Source organism: Cucumis sativus, chromosome 1 (genome assembly GCF_000004075.3).
Source record: "Cucumis sativus cultivar 9930 chromosome 1, Cucumber_9930_V3, whole genome shotgun sequence".
Classification (NCBI taxonomy): domain Eukaryota; kingdom Viridiplantae; phylum Streptophyta; class Magnoliopsida; order Cucurbitales; family Cucurbitaceae; genus Cucumis; species Cucumis sativus.
This window is the reverse complement of record NC_026655.2, coordinates 18,926,250-18,945,668: the sequence shown is the minus strand read 5'-3', so window position 1 is coordinate 18,945,668 and position 19,419 is coordinate 18,926,250. Positions and strand designations below refer to the sequence as shown.

At 37.9% G+C, this 19,419-nt stretch overlaps 1 protein-coding gene across 4 annotated transcripts; it reads left to right on the top strand.

Annotated features, from left to right (window-relative positions):
• On the top strand, positions 1-18,665 carry LOC101212408. 4 transcript variants are annotated; one of them, XR_004216781.1, is made up of 8 exons: positions 1-394; positions 1,198-2,228; positions 14,933-14,993; positions 15,101-15,216; positions 15,763-15,853; positions 16,617-16,706; positions 17,095-17,142; positions 18,166-18,259. XR_004216781.1 is itself a non-coding variant. In XM_031885724.1 (7 exons), exons 2-7 carry the CDS (start codon positions 1,321-1,323, stop codon positions 18,262-18,264), a joined length of 1,323 nt encoding a protein of 440 aa, XP_031741584.1. In that variant the 5' UTR covers positions 4-394; positions 1,239-1,320; the 3' UTR covers positions 18,265-18,665. The 4 variants fall into 4 exon arrangements, 2 of the variants coding, with proteins under 2 accessions (XP_031741584.1, XP_011656989.1); XR_004216782.1 differs by lacking the exon at positions 18,166-18,259 and adding an exon at positions 16,473-16,521 and having other exon boundaries at positions 2-394; XM_031885724.1 differs by lacking the exon at positions 16,617-16,706 and having other exon boundaries at positions 4-394; positions 1,239-2,228; positions 18,166-18,665.
• The last annotated feature ends 754 nt before the right edge of the window (positions 18,666-19,419 follow it).

Here is a 19,419-nt window from a genome sequence, read left to right as displayed (position 1 = left end):
TTCGGAATCATCAATTATTTTTGGTCATTTTGCCTTCTCTCTGTTTGTAACACTTTTGTATATTACAAAGAGAAAAAGAAAACGAAGCATAAACTTAGTGTAAATTTGTAATATGCAAAATGAGTGATCTACAAAGGCAAAGTGAAAAGTTTGCGTCTATTGAAGTCAGGGAACCCCCCCAATGAATCAAATTTGAGTTCATAAACACGGACGTTGTCTTTTCTTCAAATATATAAAAGAGAAAAAAGAGAAAAAAGAGAAATAAAAACGCATAATTTTGAATTAAGATGAATCTGGGATTCTGAGTGGTAAAGGAGCAGAAAGGAAAGCATATTTTTTTTTCCACAACTGGGTTGATCATTCGGAAGAACTGGCTGATTGTACGCTTCTTTTGGTTAGTTTAATCTTTCCTTCTCTACTCTAAGAATCGGGAACAGAGTATAGCATGATGTTGTTCAACTTTTTTGCCCATTTTTCAATTGTTGGTTGCTTGTTTTTAAACTTCATTTGTTATTTGAATGGATTCTTTAGCAGTATTTGAGTATATAACTGATTGACTTAAGAGGTATTAGTGTGGAAAATATGGTCTGCTATGATGGATTTTTCTGATATGGTTGTGGCAGTCGACGAAAACTTTAGAATTACATGCGTAGATTGTTTTTTTATTTAATGGGTTGTGATTTAAAGTGGAAGGTTTGTGTAGGAGGATGAGATAAATTGGGATAATATTTTTTTCTCTAAGTTGCTCGATAATGTGAAGTTGGATGGACGGTTATTATTATTTGACTGGGAAAATTTAGGGTTCAATCTTTTGGAGTTGGGGAGATTGGGACTGAGTAGATAGATTTTGGTGAGTTCCAGGGTGAGATTTTGTCCGTGATTTCTTGGTTTGCCATCGTGTCATTGGCTATGTCAACTTGAAGGGTTTCCAATCAGGAGGGAGATTGATACATTAATGGAGTTATATTCGATTCTTTTTTTTCTTTCAGAAAACTAAAAGAAATCTTTGAGAACCTGTTGATGGATTATAGATTTACGTGAGATCTGCAGTTCAATTTCTTAAGAGAGGCATGTTGCTTTTTGTCTATCCGAGATAATATGCTGATAGAAAATGATCGGATGTGCTCCACTGCTCTAGAAAAACTTCCCTGTTTTCTACTTAATGTCTTATGTCGTGCTTGCTCTTGAAATTCACAGATGTGCCCCCATTGTGATGAATTCTCTCATGATGGCTGCAGAAAAGCTGGACGCATTGAGGAAAAGAAGAACAGTGGTGGATTGCGTTGCTTAAATTTTCCTAGGACCTTTCCAACTGTCATTATGATGCCTGAAGGTTCAAAATCTAATGTAGTATATAGGAGAAAGAAACTGCGGGGCAGTTCTGATTCCAGGTTTTTGGCTAATGGGACAGATTGTATATCTTTGATTAGTTGTGATGGTAATTTGGCAGAAGACAAAGAGCAAGCTGCAGCTTCTCAACATAACCACGAGCGTGAAATTGTTGGAAATGCTGTCCCTCCTTTTCCTGTTTGTGATGGGAAAACTCAAGTTTCAGAACTAGAATCAGCCAATGGTTGTATCTTTGGGGAAGGGCATGGTTCAGACGAAACACCTAACAATAACTTGCAAAAAAGTTTGGAGGTTGACAGCATTAATGATAGCTGCTCCTCATCTAAGTCAAACATGGAACTTGTTTCAGCTTCCCTGAAAGTTGAAGTGGATGACACAGGTGAGTGCTCCTCTTCTAGCATTCAAGTTATGGGGGATGCGATCGAGGATATTTCTGGAAGAGATCTATGCATCTCTATACTTAGAAGCAATGGGCTGTTGTCTTCTACGACTCATGCTCCTGAGGAAGAAAGTGATTTTAGAAGTGACAATAACTGTTTTCGATTGTGCAAAACTTGTGGCTCTTCAGAATCAGTCTTGAAGATGTTAATCTGTGATCATTGCGAGGATGCATTTCATGTCTCATGTTGCAATCATCGCATGAAGAGAGTGTCAAATGATGAGTGGTGTTGCAATTCATGTCTGAAAAAAAATCACAAAATTTTGAAGGAAGCAATCTCAAAGAAATTGACAAACACCTCGAGTAGAAATGGATCTTCTAAGGGTGAATCAAATTCTATAGCATTAATGTTGAAGGACACAAAACCTTATACAACTTGTATTCGGATTGGCAAAGGTTTTCAAGCAGAAGTTCCAGATTGGTCTGGCCCGATTTCAGAGTATGTTATTTTCTTTAACTATATGTATATTTTCTTCATGCAAACTTAAAATTAATGGTTTTATTAGGTAATTCATTCTTTGGGGGAAGTTGATTCCGCCCCCCACCCCTCACCCCCTGGTTTAGAAACAAAACTGAGGTATTGCCTACTCATGTTATTGACCATTATCCGAACTTTTAATGATACCAGAAACATTAAGTGAGAGGTAGAAGTAGTCGTGCCCATGGGCCATGAAAACCCCTATAAATCACTATGCTTTCATGAAAGGATTGAAAATTAGAGATTGACTCGTTGGGATCTTTTGAAATTTTTCGCTTGAGTGAATAGAAAAGTTTTAAAAGGACAAAAAGTTCTTGGAGTGAGGTTTGGGTCTTGGCTATGTGTTGGGCACTTGAATTAACCTAAAATTACATAGAACACAACAATAGTCTGGAACGATTATTGCTTTATTGAAAATAACCAGCAACTTCTAAGAGTTCAACAAGATAAAAACAAAGCAAACTAAAATGTAAAGACACTCCAACCATTCTAGAAGGCTGATTTTCTTAAATCACTGATTAACCCAAATGCTTAAGCTAGTGGATGAAGGTAAATTTAATTATATATCATTTAACACCTTCTCACTTGTGAGCTTGAAATATGAAGAAGACCCAACAAGTGGAAATTAATATTAATTGGGGAGAAGTTTGAACATAGGACTTCCTGAATCAACCTGATTTGATATTATCTTAAATTATTGATTGACCCAAAAACTTAAGTTAATAGGTGAAGACAAATTTAATATTATATTATTCAACGAATTTCTCTCCTCTAGAAGGGATAAATCCCTTCCAAAATTATGAGTGTCCCTCTTTCATTCCCCTTGTAGAAATAATGGACGTCTATTAGAGTGTATGGTGTACCACGCACAATCTCCTCCAACCCACTAACCAACATTCCATCACTAACTTTCCTTCTTACCCCTCTTAATACAAGTTTATATAATTGGGGGCTTCATACAATGATCCCTATTGTTGGACCTTTATAATTAAGGATTTTAGTGATTATTCTTTTATCTCTTATGGTTGTGAGTTGGCGGCCTTTCTCATAAATTTTGTAGTTTGTCAGCCATTTCTTTTCTCACACGATTTCTTTTTTCTTGTGACTTCCCTTTTCTTTTTTGTATTACTTTTGTATATTTTCAAAAAGGTATTACCGTTGTGTATCTTTTTTATGAATGAATGTTGGTATTTCTTTCTTAAGAAGTAAACATGATCTTGATGACAAATTAACTACTGGGAGGTTAATTTCTCTACTGGGAGATGGAGATCCTCTGTCATGCTAGAATCTAGGCTTATTTGATTACCCATTTTGGAGAAAAAAGGAAGTCATTTGGTTTAACTTCATCAGTGCCTTCTTTTGGTCCATTTAGATGAAGAAACCATTATATTTTAAAGGACAAAGATACGGACTTTGATTGTGTATTTGAACACTTATCTTACATTGCTCTCTCTTAAAAAGGGGTTCCAGTCCATAAGAATCATACCTATCGAATAGTTACAAAAAGAGCCTCCTAGACCACTGCTCTGACATATTCCTTTTCTATTACATATTCCAAACAAACAAACATGGGTCCCAAACAGCATAAATGGTCTTCTCTTGTGTTAAGGAAATTCCACGGAGCCTTTGTGGTGTACCTGAGAGAGTGAGAGTTACATGTTTTTAAATGAGGGAAGTTAGAAAGTTAGTTTTTTTTTAAAAGGATACGAGTCTTAGTATTATTAATATAAATAAAGAGACAAAGCTCAATGTACATGAGGATTATACAAAGAGCAAAAAGGGGAGAGGGAAGATCAACAGGCGCATCCGAGCATCTTAAACAAGGTTGACACTCCCTTAGTGCCCTCATCACATCCAAAAAGCGACAATACAAGATCAAAACAAAAGGCCACAAAAACAAAGCCAAACAAAAAGACCTCTCTCCTCATTTAAGTTAGTTAGAAGAGGGTAGTTTGGACCTTGTACTCACATTTCTCTATAAAGACAACACTTCTCTCCTCATTTGAGAGTAATCATTCGATAAAAGTTAGACTCTTTGGTTTACACCACTTAGAAACAACACACACAGCCGGTAGTCAAGGGTCCTTCCAAAATATTACCTTTTTCCTTTCCCTATTTAGTAGAGAAGAGTTTTCCTTCGCATTTAGAAGTGACTAAGTGAGAACCAAGGGTATTTACAATGTTTTTCTTTTCCTTTTTCAGTATTATATTTATTATTTTCATAATTATTATGCTGACTATATCTTCTCGCTGGGCCTTTTGCTGTGTACTTTTTTAATTTATATTACTTTGTTTCCAACAATATACCAAAGATGTATTTTTTTTTCATTGTTTTTATATGATTAGCATAGTGGACCATATCAAAGCTCAAGAAAGAGAGGGTAGCTCTCTATGGAGTTTGTTCAAGTTTATATGGTAGTAAGATTTTTGGTTGGTCAGGCAAAATGTTTATCCTGCAGCCGCAAGTTTTGTGGCATTAACGAGTGTGTACTGTGAGATTTCTGTTATTTTAGTATTTGGAGGCCACAATTGTTGATCAAAACCAACCTTGATAATGAAGTACATCTAAGTTCCTACAAAAACTGTCTTGTTTTTGTTTCTTTTTTCTTTTTTTTTTGGGGGGGGGGGGGGGGGGGGGGGGGGCGGGACAAAGATATGTAATAGTCACAAAAAGTACAACCAAAGGGCATTCAATTCCTGTTTGGAATCATTATATATTTCTTCTTTAGATGAGGTTGCTCTATCGGTTCATCTTGCTCTTGTGGTCTTGTTGTAATCTTTGGATATTTCATTTATCAATGAAATGGTTTTTTATCCAAACAGGGGTGGGGTGGGGGTGGGGGGTGAGAGACCTCTCCCCTAAAAAATTATATATATCATCAAAGCCTCATAATTGTGGAGGATTTGAGCAAGGCTGTAACGTCACAAGAAAAACCATGTGTCCAAAAGTCCATCCTAAAGAACTAATTTGAACATGGTTACAAGAATCAGCAAGGGAACTGGACTTATCTTTGAAAATCATTCTGTTTCATTCTTTCCACGGTTCCCACAAAATAGCACCAGCAGCACATTAGTTTATTATTATTATTACTATGTTCTTCTGTACCTTTTTGGCGTCAAAGAGTCTATCTGGAGTCAATTTTGTACCCTTCCTTTTGTAGTTTTTCTTGCGTCAAAGCTAGACTGAAGAAGCATAGGTTTTTGTTATTTTCTTTTTGCCCATGCAATTGCTGAAGGTCTTGGGGGTACAAGAGTTAATGCTTTTGTGAGGCTTTACATAGTTCATTTTTTTAAGAACCTTTACATTAGTTATTGTTGAAGTATCAATATATTAAATTCACCAAATTGATAAGTTTAAACTTTTGGGTTCAACAGTGATTTAACATTATGCTAGAGTAGGAGATTTGTGTTTAAATACTTGAATGTCATTTCCTCTCGAGTTTATGTTGGTTTTCACCTTTTGGACATTCTAAAAGTTTTCAAATCCACCAGTGAGGAGAATGTTAAAGTATCGATATAAAACTAAATGTACTGGCGTATGTAACTTCTTAATTGAATTTTTGGATTCAAGAGCGGAAGGAAAAGGATATTTAAAAAGGGCTTCCTTCTTTTGTTCACTTAGTCTATTGTACTGTGGGGGAAGGAATACTTATTTTTGGGAAGATCATTGGTTGGGGGAGAGACCTCCATGTGCCTTATTTCCTAGATTGTTTCATTTATCTTCTCTCATACCATTTTATAGTTGATTTCCTTGTTTGGTCTGGGAGCTCGTGTTTCTTTTCGTACGGGTTCCACCGTTTTCTTTCCTGTAGGGAAGCGCTAGAATTTAGACCTAGCCTCATTTTTTTTCTTTTCTCATGGGTCACTCTGGGAGAAGGAATTTGAGAGTTTGGAGATCCAGTCCTTGGTGGAGATTTTGTGTAAATCCTTCCTCGTAGACTAGTTGATCATTTGGCCTTACATGAATCGGTTTTTTCAGTTCTTTGGAGGATTAAGATGTAAGACCCCCAATTATCCATACTTATAGGAGGAAGGGTAGAAAAGTAATTGCACAGGAAAATATTATAGAGGAATGATTGGAAGGAAGATCGTGAGCGGTAGGGCCCACTGGGCTGAGGAATATGTGAGTCTATAAATATGATTATTAGGTATGGAGTAGCTAGGGTATTTTTTATCTTTTAGAAAGTAGGGCTGCAGCAGCCACCAGGGTCTCTTAAAGCAAGGAGGCTGGTATGTTCTTTTCTTGATTTTCCTTGTGTTCCTTGTTATTTCTTTTCATCTTGTGACTCTGTAATCATTTGGCTATATATATAAATAAAGTAAACCAGAGTACCGCCTCTGTTTAAGCCAGTTATACAGTCCTTTCGGCCTAAATTAGTGTTAGTATCCTAACAATTGGTATCAGAGCCCGAAAAAAAACTGGGGGTGGTTACTAGACTAATGGCGCAGAGACAAATAGAAGACAGAGTGGATGGAACTGAGAAGGAAATAATGGGTCTGAAAGAGATGTTGTTAGAAATGAAAAAGGCGATGGAACGAATGGCTGAGGATCTGAGAGAGAACCATAGCTACAAAAGAAGGGAGGAATCTGGGACCTTCGACGGTTCAGTAATGAAACTGAAGGGAAAAGCTGAGGAAACCGATATTCATAACGAAGGAAACTTGACCATGGGTGACCATAGTAAATATAAGAAATTAGAGATGCCAATGTTCTTGGGAGAAAACCCGGAATCTTGGGTTTACAGGGCAGAGCATTTTTTTGAGATCAATAATCTACCCGAGACCGAAAAAGTCAAGGTAGCAGTAGTCAGCTTTGGACAAGATGAGGTAGACTGGTACAGATGGTCACACAATTGGAGGAAGGTGGAGTCGTGGGAGGATCTAAAAGAAAGGATGTTTGATTTTTTTTTTTTTTTGATAAGAGACAAGTATATTCATATAACAAAACAGAACATCAAGGGACAAGAGGGCCCTCCCCGGAAGAAGCTAAAGAGCTAGGACATAATGGCCTTCCAATTGTTGAAAATCATAGAAAGGCTATAATTACAAAAGTGTTTGGTGTAATTCGTACTCCACCAAGAGGCTGTGTGTTGAACCACAGTCCAAAAAGAATCAAAAGAATTAAATCTATCTTCAAAAATTCTGCTATTCCTTTCTTTCCAAATGCTCCACAAAAGGGAACGCGACGCACAATTCCATAAGATGTTTCCTTTAGGGCTGTAACCTCTAATATTAAGACCTTCAATCATCCATCTATCAATCTTGCTAGGAAGGCAAAACTCCAAGTCGAAAATACCAAATAGCGTGTTCCAAGCTTTTCTTGTGAAGGGACAATGTAGGAATAAGTGATCCAAAGTTTCCTCATCTTTAGCGCATAGGCAACACATCGAGGGGCTAAGCAATGTGTTCTGGATTTTTTTTTGTAGTTTCTCATGGGTGTTGAGGCTTCTGTAAGCAAGCGACCATAAGAAAAACTTCACCTTCTTCAGGATTTTATTTTTCCAAATCTGACGAATCAAGGGGACGGCAATGTTGGGGGATCTCTTAGTTAAGTTAAGAAAAGTAGATTTTGTAGTGAAATTGCCATTCATGTTAGGAATCCATTTAAGACTATCATTCCTTTCAGTGGGGGCCCAAGAGTGAAGAATTTCTAAAGCTGAGGCCGCATTGACAATCTCATTGTCGAGCATATTTCTTCTAAGGCCCAAATTCCAAGAATGAGTAGCATTACACCAGCAATCAGCCACATAAGCTTCCTTATTCAGCGCCAAAGAAAATAAGTTAGGGAATTTTTCTGCAAGTGTTTCCGCGGCACACCATTTATCCTTCCAAAATTTGATTTTTGTTCCTTCTCCCAAAACAAAAGCAGAAAAACTGAAGAATATCTCTTTATGTTTTAAAATACCAGCCCATAATCTATGAGATTTTCCCCTGTTTGGATCTTTGGTAGACCACCCATTCTCATCTAAACCATAGATGGCCACAATTAATCATCTCCATAATGAGATTTCCTCCTTACTAAACCTCCAAAGCCATTTAGTGAGAAGAGCAATATTCTTTTGCCTAAAAGAGCCAATCCCAAGACCGCCGTAACAAGTTGGGGTGGAAGTGCATTCCCAATTGACGAGATGAGCAATTGGATTCGTAGATCCACCTGTCCAAACAAACTTCCTGATCATCTGTTCCAGTCTATTAATAACGCCAACTGGAGCTTGAGCAAGGGAGAAGAGATAACAAGGGAGGCTGTTGAGAACTGATTGCACCAGAGTTAGTCTACCCCCTTTGGAGAGGGAAACATTCCTCCACTTATCAAATTTGTGTCTGAATCTCTCTTCAAGATTGTTCCACATCTCTTTTCTATTATGCCCCCTTCCAATAGAGAAGCCCAAATATTTAAAGGGAAGATTATCAATCGAGCATCTCGTAGATTCACTAAAGGGAGCTAAGTCATCATTGCTAAGGTTAATACCGATCAGGGAGGTTTTAGCTTTGTTAAGGGAAAGACCGGCTCCCATAAGGAAGATATTAACCACCTTCCACCAGTTCTCCAGATTTCCATCCTCCCAAGAGGAGAAAAGAAGCGTGTCGTCTGCGTACTGAAGATGGGTTAAATCTTCTGCCAGGTTCTCAAAATGAAAGCCTCTTAGAACCCTTTTCTCATTACAGTAGTGGATAAGGCAGCTAAGAGCATCTCCCATAATCGTAAAAAGAAAAGGAGCAAGAGGATCGCCTTGACGAATGCCCCTTTTAGCAATAATTTTTCCTCTAGGCCTCCCATTGACAATTATGGAGAAATTAGTTGTCGACAAGCATCCCCAAATCCATTTCCTCCATCTCTTACCAAAGCCTTTAAGTTTCATGATCATATCAAGAAAAGACCAATCCACCTTATCATAAGCTTTCTCCAGGTCGAGCTTCAAAAGCACGCCTTTTCTGCCTCTTAAAGACCATTCGTCAACAGCCTCGGAAGCAGTTAAAATAGCATCAAGGATTTGCCTTCCCTCCACAAAAGCCATTTGAGAGTCATTAATTATCGATGGAAGAACTTTTTTAAGCCTTGAAGCAAGCACCTTGGAGATAATTTTATACAAGGAGGTAATCAAGCTAATTGGTCTGAAGTCACTCACACGGCCCGCCTCTTTCTTTTTGGGGATGAGGCAAATATAAGTCTCGTTACATCTTCTATTAATAACTCCGTTTTTGAAAAAATCTTGGAACACCCTTACGAGGTCGGGCTTCAGAATGTTCCATGATTTTTTATAAAACTCTCCAGTCATGCCATCAGGGCCAGGGGACTTGAGACAACCCAAATCAAAAACAGCTTCTCTAATTTCTTTTTCGGTAAAGGGAGCCTCAAGTAAATTCGAATCCTGTAAGCTAAGGCCTCTCCAATTAAGACCGTCACAAATAAACGGCGAGGAGATCCTTGTGCCATATAACATTGAAAAGAAGTTGAGGATCTCTTCCACAATCTCCTTCTCTGTGACAAGAGTCTTCCCATCAATACTAACCAAGGATTTGATTTTTTTAAAGACACAGATCAGAAGAGTTTAGTGGCGAGACTGATCAGGATTGAACAAGATGGTTCCTACAACGATTATGTAAAGAAATTTGTTAATTATTCAGCACCCCTGCCCCACATGACAGAGAGTGTGTTAAGGGATGCATTCCTGACTGGGCTAGAGCCGAACCTGCAAGCTGAAGTCGTGAGCCGCAATCCACTAACCTTGGAGGAGTGTATGAGAGAGGCACAGCTGGTCAACGACAGAAATTTAGCGCTGCAATGGTCCAAGGCAGAAGGGGGAGGACTAAATTACAAAAAAGGTGAGGGAAGCACGAACAAGGGTCCAGAAGGTGGGGAGAAAGGAATCACCAGGAAAACAGAGTTTCCTTTGAGACAAGTGACCATTCCCATTAAAGGCAACTACCAGAAGAGTGAACCACCAGTGAAACGTTTATCAGATGCGGAATTCAGAGCACGGCTTGACAAGGGTCTGTGTTTTAAATGCAATGAAAGGTACTCCCCTGGGCATCGATGCAAAATGAAGGACAAAAGAGAGCTGATGCTGTTTATCATGAATGAAGAAGAAAGTTTGGAAGAGGAAGACAGAACAGAGGAAACTAATGAAGAAGTGTTAGAGTTGAATCAGCTTACACTGGAGGAGGGAACCGAAATTGAGTTAAAGGCAATCAATGGTCTAACAAGTAAAGGAACGATGAAGATCAAAGGCGAAATCAGAGGGAAAGAAGTATTGAAACTGATTGATAGTGGGGCCACCCACAATTTCATACACAACAAAATTGTGGAGGAAGTGGGACTGGAGTTAGAGAATCATACTCTGTTTGGAGTCACTATCGGAGATGGTACAAGATGCCAAGGAAGAGGCGTGTGTAACAGGTTAGAACTAAAACTTAAAGAGATCACAATCGTGGCTGATTTTTTAGCAATTGAACTGGGGAGTGTAGATATTATTCTAGGGATGCAATGGGTGAACACAACGGGAACCATGAAGATACACTAGCCATCTCTGACCATGACATTTCGGAGGGGGAAGAAACAGATTATCTTAAAGGGAGATCCTTCACTTATTAGGGCAGAGTGCTCTCTGAAAACTATTGAAAAAACATGGGAAGAGGATGACCAAGGCTTCTTACTAGAAATGCAGAGCTATGAGGCAGAGGAAGATGGAGAATTGGATGAAGTACAGAGAGTGAAGGGGGATGAGGAAGAATCTCCAATGATTCAATTCTTACTCCAGCAGTACACGGATTTATTTGAAGAACCTAAGGGATTACCACCAAAAAGGGAGTGTGACCATCGTATTTTGCTGTTACCCAGCCAGAAACCTATCAATGTGAGACCTTACAAATACGGCCACACACAAAAAGAAGAAATCGAGAAGTTGGTATCCGAAATGCTCCAAGTTGGGATAATACGACCCAGTCACAGCCCTTACTCGAGTCCTGTTTTGCTGGTAAGAAAGAAAGATGGAGGGTGGAGATTCTGTGTTGATTACAGAAAATTAAATCAAGTAACCATATCGGATAAATTTCCAATACCCGTGATAGAGGAATTGCTAGACGAACTGCATGGGGCCACTGTTTTTTCAAAACTGGATCTCAAATCTGGATATCATCAGATACGGATGAAGGAGGAGGATGTGGAAAAGACAGCATTCAGAACCCATGAAGGACACTACGAGTTTCTGGTCATGCCGTTCGGCCTCACTAACGCACCAGCTACTTTCCAATCTTTAATGAATCTGGTCTTTAAACCCTTCCTCAGGAGATGTGTACTGGTATTTTTTGATGATATATTGATATACAGCACGAATCTCACAGAACACGAAAAGCATTTGGCCATGGTTTTTGCAGTAATGCGGGATAACCAGTTAGTTGCTAACAAAAAAAAATGCGTAATAGCTCATTCACAGATTCAGTATTTGGGGCATTTAATATCCAGTAGAGGGGTTGAAGCTGATGGAGACAAGATCAAGGACATGGTAAATTGGCCCCAACCAAAAGATGTAACCGGATTGAGGGGTTCTTAGGGTTGACAGGTTACTACAGAAGATTCGTCAAAGGGTATGGGGAGATGGCAGAACCGCTGACCAAATTATTACAAAAGAACTCATTCCTATGGGGGGAAGAAGCAACAGAGGCGTTTGATAAGCTGAAATTAGCCATGACAACCCTACCCGTACTAGCTCTACCGGATTGGAACCTGCCTTTCATCATTGAAACAGATGCGTCGGGGATTGCTTTAGGGGCAGTTCTATCTCAAAATGGCCATCCCATAGCTTTTTTCAGTCAAAAACTATCAAACCGAGCAAAAACCAAGTCCATATATGAGAGGGAATTGATGGCTGTGGTTCTGTCAGTACAGAAGTGGAGACATTACCTCTTGGGAAGGAAGTTTACAATCATCTCAGATCAGAGGGCCCTCAAGTTCCTTTTAGAGCAAAGGGAAGTGCAACCCCAATTCCAGAAGTGGCTGACTAAACTCCTCGGGTATGACTTCGAAATACTTTACCAACCCGGACTACAAAACAAAGCAGCCGATGCCCTCTCCCGAATAGAACAACCAGTGGAAATGAAGAATATGTCCACCACGGGTATTGTCAACATGGAGGTGGTAGAGAAAGAGGTTGAGTTAGATGAAGAGCTTAAGGCAATCATTGAAGAATTAAAACAGAATCCTGATGAGCCTAGTAAATTCCAATGGGTGAATGGAAACCTATGGTATAAGAAGCGGATTGTGCTGTCAAAAGAATCCACTCTGATCCCCACCTTACTACATACATTTCATGACTCCATTTTGGGAGGCCATTCCGGGTTCTTAAGGACGTATAAAAGGATGTGTGGGGAATTGTATTGGAAGGGTATGAAGGCTGATGTTAAAAAATATGTGCAAGAATGCGAGGTTTGCCAGAGAAATAAGTTGGAAGCAACTAAACCAGCTGGAGTTCTGCAGCCAATTCCAATTCCAGAAAGAATCTTGGAAGACTGGTCCATGGACTTTCATTGAAGGGCTACCTAAAGCAGGAGGTATGAATGTAATAATGGTAATTGTGGACAGGCTGAGCAAATACTCCTACCTTATCACCATGAGGCATCCTTTTAATGCAAGGCAAGTGGCTGAAGTGTTTATTGACCGGGTAGTGAGTAGACATGGAATACCTAAGTCAATCATTTCCGATAGAGATAAAATTTTCATAAGCAACTTTTGGAAAGAAATATTTGCTAGCATGGGAACCCTTCTAAAAAGAAGTACGGCATTCCACCCACAAACGGACGGACAAACTGAAAGAGTAAACCGTTGTGTAGAAACTTATCTGAGGTGTTTTTGTAATGAGCAGCCGACAAAGTGGAATAAGTTCATTCCCTGGGCAGAACTATGGTATAATACAACTTTCCATGCCTCCTCAAGATCAAACCCCTTCCAGATTGTATATGGACGATCACCCCCTCCGCTGCTATCATACGGCAACCACAAGACTCCTCACAATGAGGTGGAACAAATGCTGAAAGAGAGGGATTTAGCACTGAATGCTCTAAAGGAGAACCTGAACGTGGCGCAGAACCGAATGAAGAAAATGGCCGACTCTAAGAGGAGGGAACTTAAGTTCAAGGTAGGAGATGAGGTATATCTCAAGCTTCGACCCTATAGGCAACATTCTCTAGCACGAAAGAGGTCGGAGAAGTTGGCCCCTAAATTCTATGGACCTTACCGCATAATTGAAGAAATTGGAGAAGTGGCGTATAGGCTGCAGTTACCGCCCGAAGCTTCCATTCATGACGTCTTCCATATTTCCCAACTGAAACTGAAATTGGGAAAAACACATGTAGTACAAATCCAACAACCAGTACTAACGGAAGAGTTTGAACTACAGCTACAACCAGAAATCGTACTGGGCATTCGATGGAATAAGGACTTGGGGGCCAACGAGTGGTTGGTGAAATGGAAAGAACTACCGGAGAATGAGGCTACCTGGGAAGCAGTGTACCAAATGAATCAACAATTTCCCACCTTCCACCTTGAGGACAAGGTGAACTTGGAACCGAGGGGTATAGGGGTATTGTAAGACCCCCAATTATCCATACTTATAGGAGGAAGGGTAGAAAAGTAATTGCACAGGAAAATATTATAGAGGAATGATTGGAAGGAAGATCGTGAGTGGTAGGGCCCACTGGGCTGAGGAATATGTGAGTCTATAAATATGATTATTAGGTATGGAGTAGCTAGGGTATTTTTTATCTTTTAGAAAGTAGGGCTGCAGCAGCCACCAGGGTCTCTTAAAGCAAGGAGGTTGGTATGTTCTTTTCTTGATTTTCCTTGTGTTCCTTGTTATTTCTTTTCATCTTGTGACTCTGTAATCATTTGGCTATATATATAAATAAAGTAAACCAGAGTACCGCCTCTGTTTAAGCCATTTATACAGTCCTTTCGGCCTAAATTAGTGTTAGTATCCTAACATAAGATTTCTAGGAAAGTGAAGTTCTTTTCTTGGCAAGTTCCTCTTCAATTTGCTGCATGGGTCACTTTTTATGGCTTGTTGGGGTGTGTGCGATTTGGCGAACTTTGTGGGGGTGAGATAAACATTAGGACTTTTAGAGGAAGGGATAGGGACTCTTGCGAGGTTTGGTCTTGTTTGATATCATGTTTCTTTGTGGAATTCGATTTCGAAGACCTTTTGTTACTATTTTATTGACATTATTTTGCTTAGCTAGAGTCTCTTCTGTAGAGGGATATCTCTTTTTATGGGTTTGGTTTTTTGTATGCCCATGTATTCTTCATTTTTTTCTCATTGAAAGTTGTTTCTATTTAAAAAAGTTGGGTTCAATGGTGGTATAACAGTTATAGTAAATAGTTACATGATGATATGTTTACGTACCCAAGATACTTCTGTTTGTTGTATTTTATTTTTATATTAGTTATTAGCTGGAAAGTTAGTAGTGTGAGATCAGAAAGACGTATGATGGCATGGGCTACCCCCATAATTATCGCAAAGAGAAGAGTAAAGATAACAAAAATATTGCTTACAATAGAACCTTTACTTGGCATGATATGGAGAAAATGCATGCTAGGATTAAGTATCTATTTTTTGAATTCCTGGTCACATTTGCAGTCTCTTAAAACATATATTTCTTTTTGGCTGATGTAGTGATACTGATGCCATCGGAGAGCCACTGGAAATGGATTCTTCAGAATCTTTTCGTATGCATGTAAGGCTTCAATTTGCTTGTGTTAAATTACGTTCAGTAACAGAGTTTGTAAATTAATAAAAAAAATTGTGACTTGACTTTCTACTTCCTGACCAACAAAATAATAGGAGCAGAGTACCAATAAACCTTGTAGATTGAGCACCATTGGAAATTGGCTTCAATGTCAACAAGTTATAGATGGAGTGGGTGGTGGTAATGGAGGTATATGTGGCAAGTGGCGCAGGTAAGAAAATGCTGCACTTTCACGCTCTCTCTAACTAATATCTTGTTTGCATTTTGGAACTTCAAATTTGTTCTACACGATCTCAATTTCTATTACATTAACAAGTTCACTTGCTTCTCCATCTTCTCAACTTTATTCCGTGGAACTTTGCAATCAGAAACAAAACTTATGGTAGTAATTATTATTGTATTTCAAATTTAGGCAGGATTTATCCTGTCTATTTTGCAGGACTTTCTTCCTTCTTTCACAGAAGATTAAACTTATGGTCCTTGTTGTTTAGGTTATTATGTGTTCTTCTCGTGGCTGATTGTTTAAATTAATTTCTTTGAACGCTTGCCATGAAATGAACTTTATGCTCACGCATTCATTTGTTGTCATAGTATTCCAATATTTTCTAAAGTTGGGGGATGAAATCCTGATCTTCTTCTATTTCTTCTTTTTCATTGTTTTCTTGATTGTTGTTCATGATTTTGAATCTTTATAATTTTGTGAACATGCCGAACCCCGGGGTACAATATATTTTTAATTTAAAACTTGGCACTGTAGGGCTCCTCTTTTTGAAGTCCAAACTGATGACTGGGAATGCTTCTGCTCTATCCTCTGGGATCCGACACATGCAGATTGTGCTGTACCTCAGGTGAAATGATCTTTATGCTAGGTCTTTCTCTCTTGATCTTGTATACACAATTCTTTGGAAGACGCAATACACTTTTTAGGAGTTGACATTAGTTTCAAGGGGTCATTGCAAAATCTTGTATGTTCATTCATATGTTAATTGTTTGGCAATTGGCAATTGGCAATATGCCTCCTAAAATCTTAAGATCTACCGAAGGGGCAATCGAAGGATTTCTTTTAGGTTTCTACTCAACCCACGTGTTTCCAAGATTCATTAAACTTGTTTTAAAATGGCAAAGGCTTATTTCTTAATTTAAATATTTTATAAATTCTATAATTTTAATCTTTTTTAGAGATATCAGTACTTTTGTCTACATTTCCATAAATTGATAACTTGACAATTCTGCCGACATCGACGTTTAAAACCTTAGTTATAGAGTCAACCATAATCAGTTGGCCTAGTTGTAAAAAAGGAGATACAATCTCAATAACTAACTAAAAGGTCATATAGGTTCAATCCATGATGACCACCTACCTAGACATTATTAAAACCTTTAGTTGTAGAGTCAATTTCCAATGACGTTTGTTATACTATTCATTGTCTCAGAGAACTTTTGCTTGTGTTTTGTCATTTTCCCTAGCTATCATAGATCACTTGGCCCCCTTCATTATCGATTTAGTCTTATAAAGGTAACTTGTTTTTCAAGTCTCACCTTCTCTCTGCATTTTTATCTTGTTCCTGCACTATAATTTGCCATCTATAATCAATAGTTTTTCTTTTATAGAAATTCTACAAATTTTGCATTGTTGCAAAGATGAGAAATCTCAAAGTCCACATAAAGGTAGAATTTTAGTGCACCAACGTGGAGAACTAGGTAATGCATGTGGATGAATGATATTGTTTTATTATGGAAATTATTGGGGAGTTTTGTAATTTCCTTTTAGTCAATGACTTTTCTTTTTTTAAATCAAGCTTTCAATGTGAAAAGAAAATACTAGAGATCTACCAAGATTTGTTCAATACTTTGTTAGTAAATAGTTCTGAGTTAGTTGAGCCATTCCTTTATAAATAGAGGATTTGGGCTTCTTATTTATTATTTACTATTACCAAATTCATTTGTGAGTCATTATTCACTGAGAGAGCTTTAGGCTTCATTATTCTCTCTTCTGCTTTTGTATCATTTGGATTGAGTCACAGAAAAAGTTTAATCATAGTAGGTTGCAATAAATATAATCAAGGCAATTCCTTGTGCAAAATTGCAGGAATTGGAGACGGGTCAAGTTTCAAAGCAGTTGAAGTACATTGAGATGGTATTGTCATTTCTCTCACGTAGTCTTTACGCTGCATCTGCTTTTACGGTAGATTTTTTTAGTCAGACCTTTCTTTTATAATTATTATTTTTTGAATGCATTGTCCAGACATTGGGTCTCCTTGTTTTCCATTAATAATCCGTAAAAGGTTTTGGAAGCCCAAGCAACAGTTAAATATAGAAGTTCTCCAATCTCAATCGATATGGAAATGCAGTCTTCTTCGAAATCAATTTTGACACGCTCACCATCTTGCTGTCTTGCTTTCTATTCTGAAGTAATCAACTGTTTTATAAGCGCCATTAAAACCATGTAAATTATATTTCTTCTTAACTAAAGAAAGTGGAATCCTTAAATAATCAAATGAATCATCAGCTCTGAAGTTTGGTGTTGTTTGTTCTAAAACCATGCAAATAATTTGCTACGATTATAAAGACAACTAGATCGATTAAGCCATCGTCTTGATGGTGTTGATGTTAATAAAAAGGTTATCGGAAGTATACCTTTGAGGAGGATCCTTCTCAACAAGATTGCTATAGAGCTCAATTATCCCTGAATCTTCTCCATCCCTGTGTTCCAGATTGCAAATGATATTTTTCTTCCTACAGTCAAATGTAATAATGTGGAAATAAGCAGTGTTGGAGCTTCTTGCATTCATCCAATCTACCCTGGCTATTTGCATCCAGCTTATCTCCTCCCTTTGAAAACTATTTATGGAAATTAGAACCGTGGATTTGAAATCTGGAAAGTAGCATTATAATGTACTACAAAGTGTATGAGAACGATGGGGAGGGACTAAAACCCTTCCAACATACTCTATGTGCAACCAATCCATTAGTACACTCCTTTGGTAATGACTGATATTCTTTCCAAATATCAAAACCATATTCCTTTCATTTCCCCACTAATTTTACTGACTTAATCTTTTGGAAATTCGTTTTTTTCTCATCTCTCGTTGGTCTGGATTTGATAAAGTTAATTCTCTTTTCTCTCTCTCTCTCACTGTCTCTCTCTCTGGACTTGTAGTTGAGGCCTCGGTTAGCTTCCAAAAGACGGAAATTGGATGAGGTGAAGAGCAGAAGTGATGTGCAGAACCTTACAGAGGATACAGAACACAAACCTTGATATGGTGAGAACTGCTTGATAGTATTCAAGTGCCGTAACTCCATATTTCTTACAAAATCAAGTCATTCAGATTAAAATTGGGTCTTATTTTCTCTACCTTAAGAAGCATTGTAATAGTAATATCTTGTATGTTGCAAATGAAGGACCAAATATGATGTGTGAGCCATTTACCTCTTCTGTTGGCTTTTTGTCTCTTTTTCTCTTGGAGAACGTCTGTCAAGAGATAAGCGGGTAAATGGAAATTGCCTTTTCAGTGAGTAGAGAAATGAAATTGGAATAGTTCAAGATCTTTTACAGTTTTGTATTTGTTTTTGTTCCTGAGATTTGATTGAACACTGATAGCTAGTCAAGCACTTTAACGCTATTGTTAATTTAAAAAATTCTCCTAACTAGAAAGGAAATATAGTTTCATGGATTCCGGCTACATTTTTTACACCAAAAATATGAAACTAAAGAAGTCACTCTCTTTTCCGTTTGAATATTCCAGGAGAGATTAGTGTCAATTGTCAAGTATAAGAGGTAGAAAGAAATGAGAACGAAGGAGTTGGAAATTTATTGGTCTGTGGCTGTCTGATGTTCCACATGAATCTGTAATATTCTAAAAGACTATCAGAAGAGAGAATCACTGAAGAATAAACATTATATAGTTTGTGTAACATTATCAAGAGTGGGGAAATGTCTTCTTCAGTAGTCATTCCTTGAATATTCAAGTACATAACTAATTAATATATATTTTGTTTGTGTTGGTTTTACCATCCCTTTTGAGGGTACGTCCTCGGAAGAAAAATTAATTTAGTGAAGTTAATTTGATGCTATAAACTTGAAAACATTAGTTAAGTGAAAGCAGATAATATTGTTGGAGCGAACACTTTGGGAAGTTTAGATCCATTTCTTTTTCATAACAATTTTATGTCCTGTGATTGCCAAGATTTAGGCTTAATTGGTGTTCTTTTGATTCTTGCTATTTATTGATCTATCTATTGTCTTTTCCTTTTTCTGGGTATCTTATTACTGATTCTATCTCAAATCTCAACTACATTTGATATGATCTTTATACCTTTCATTCTTTAAACATGGCTATAAAATGTGTTAGTAAAGTAAGGTTCTTCAAGTATTAGTCTCTTTTCATTTAGTCAACTTGTCCCTTGTTTAAAA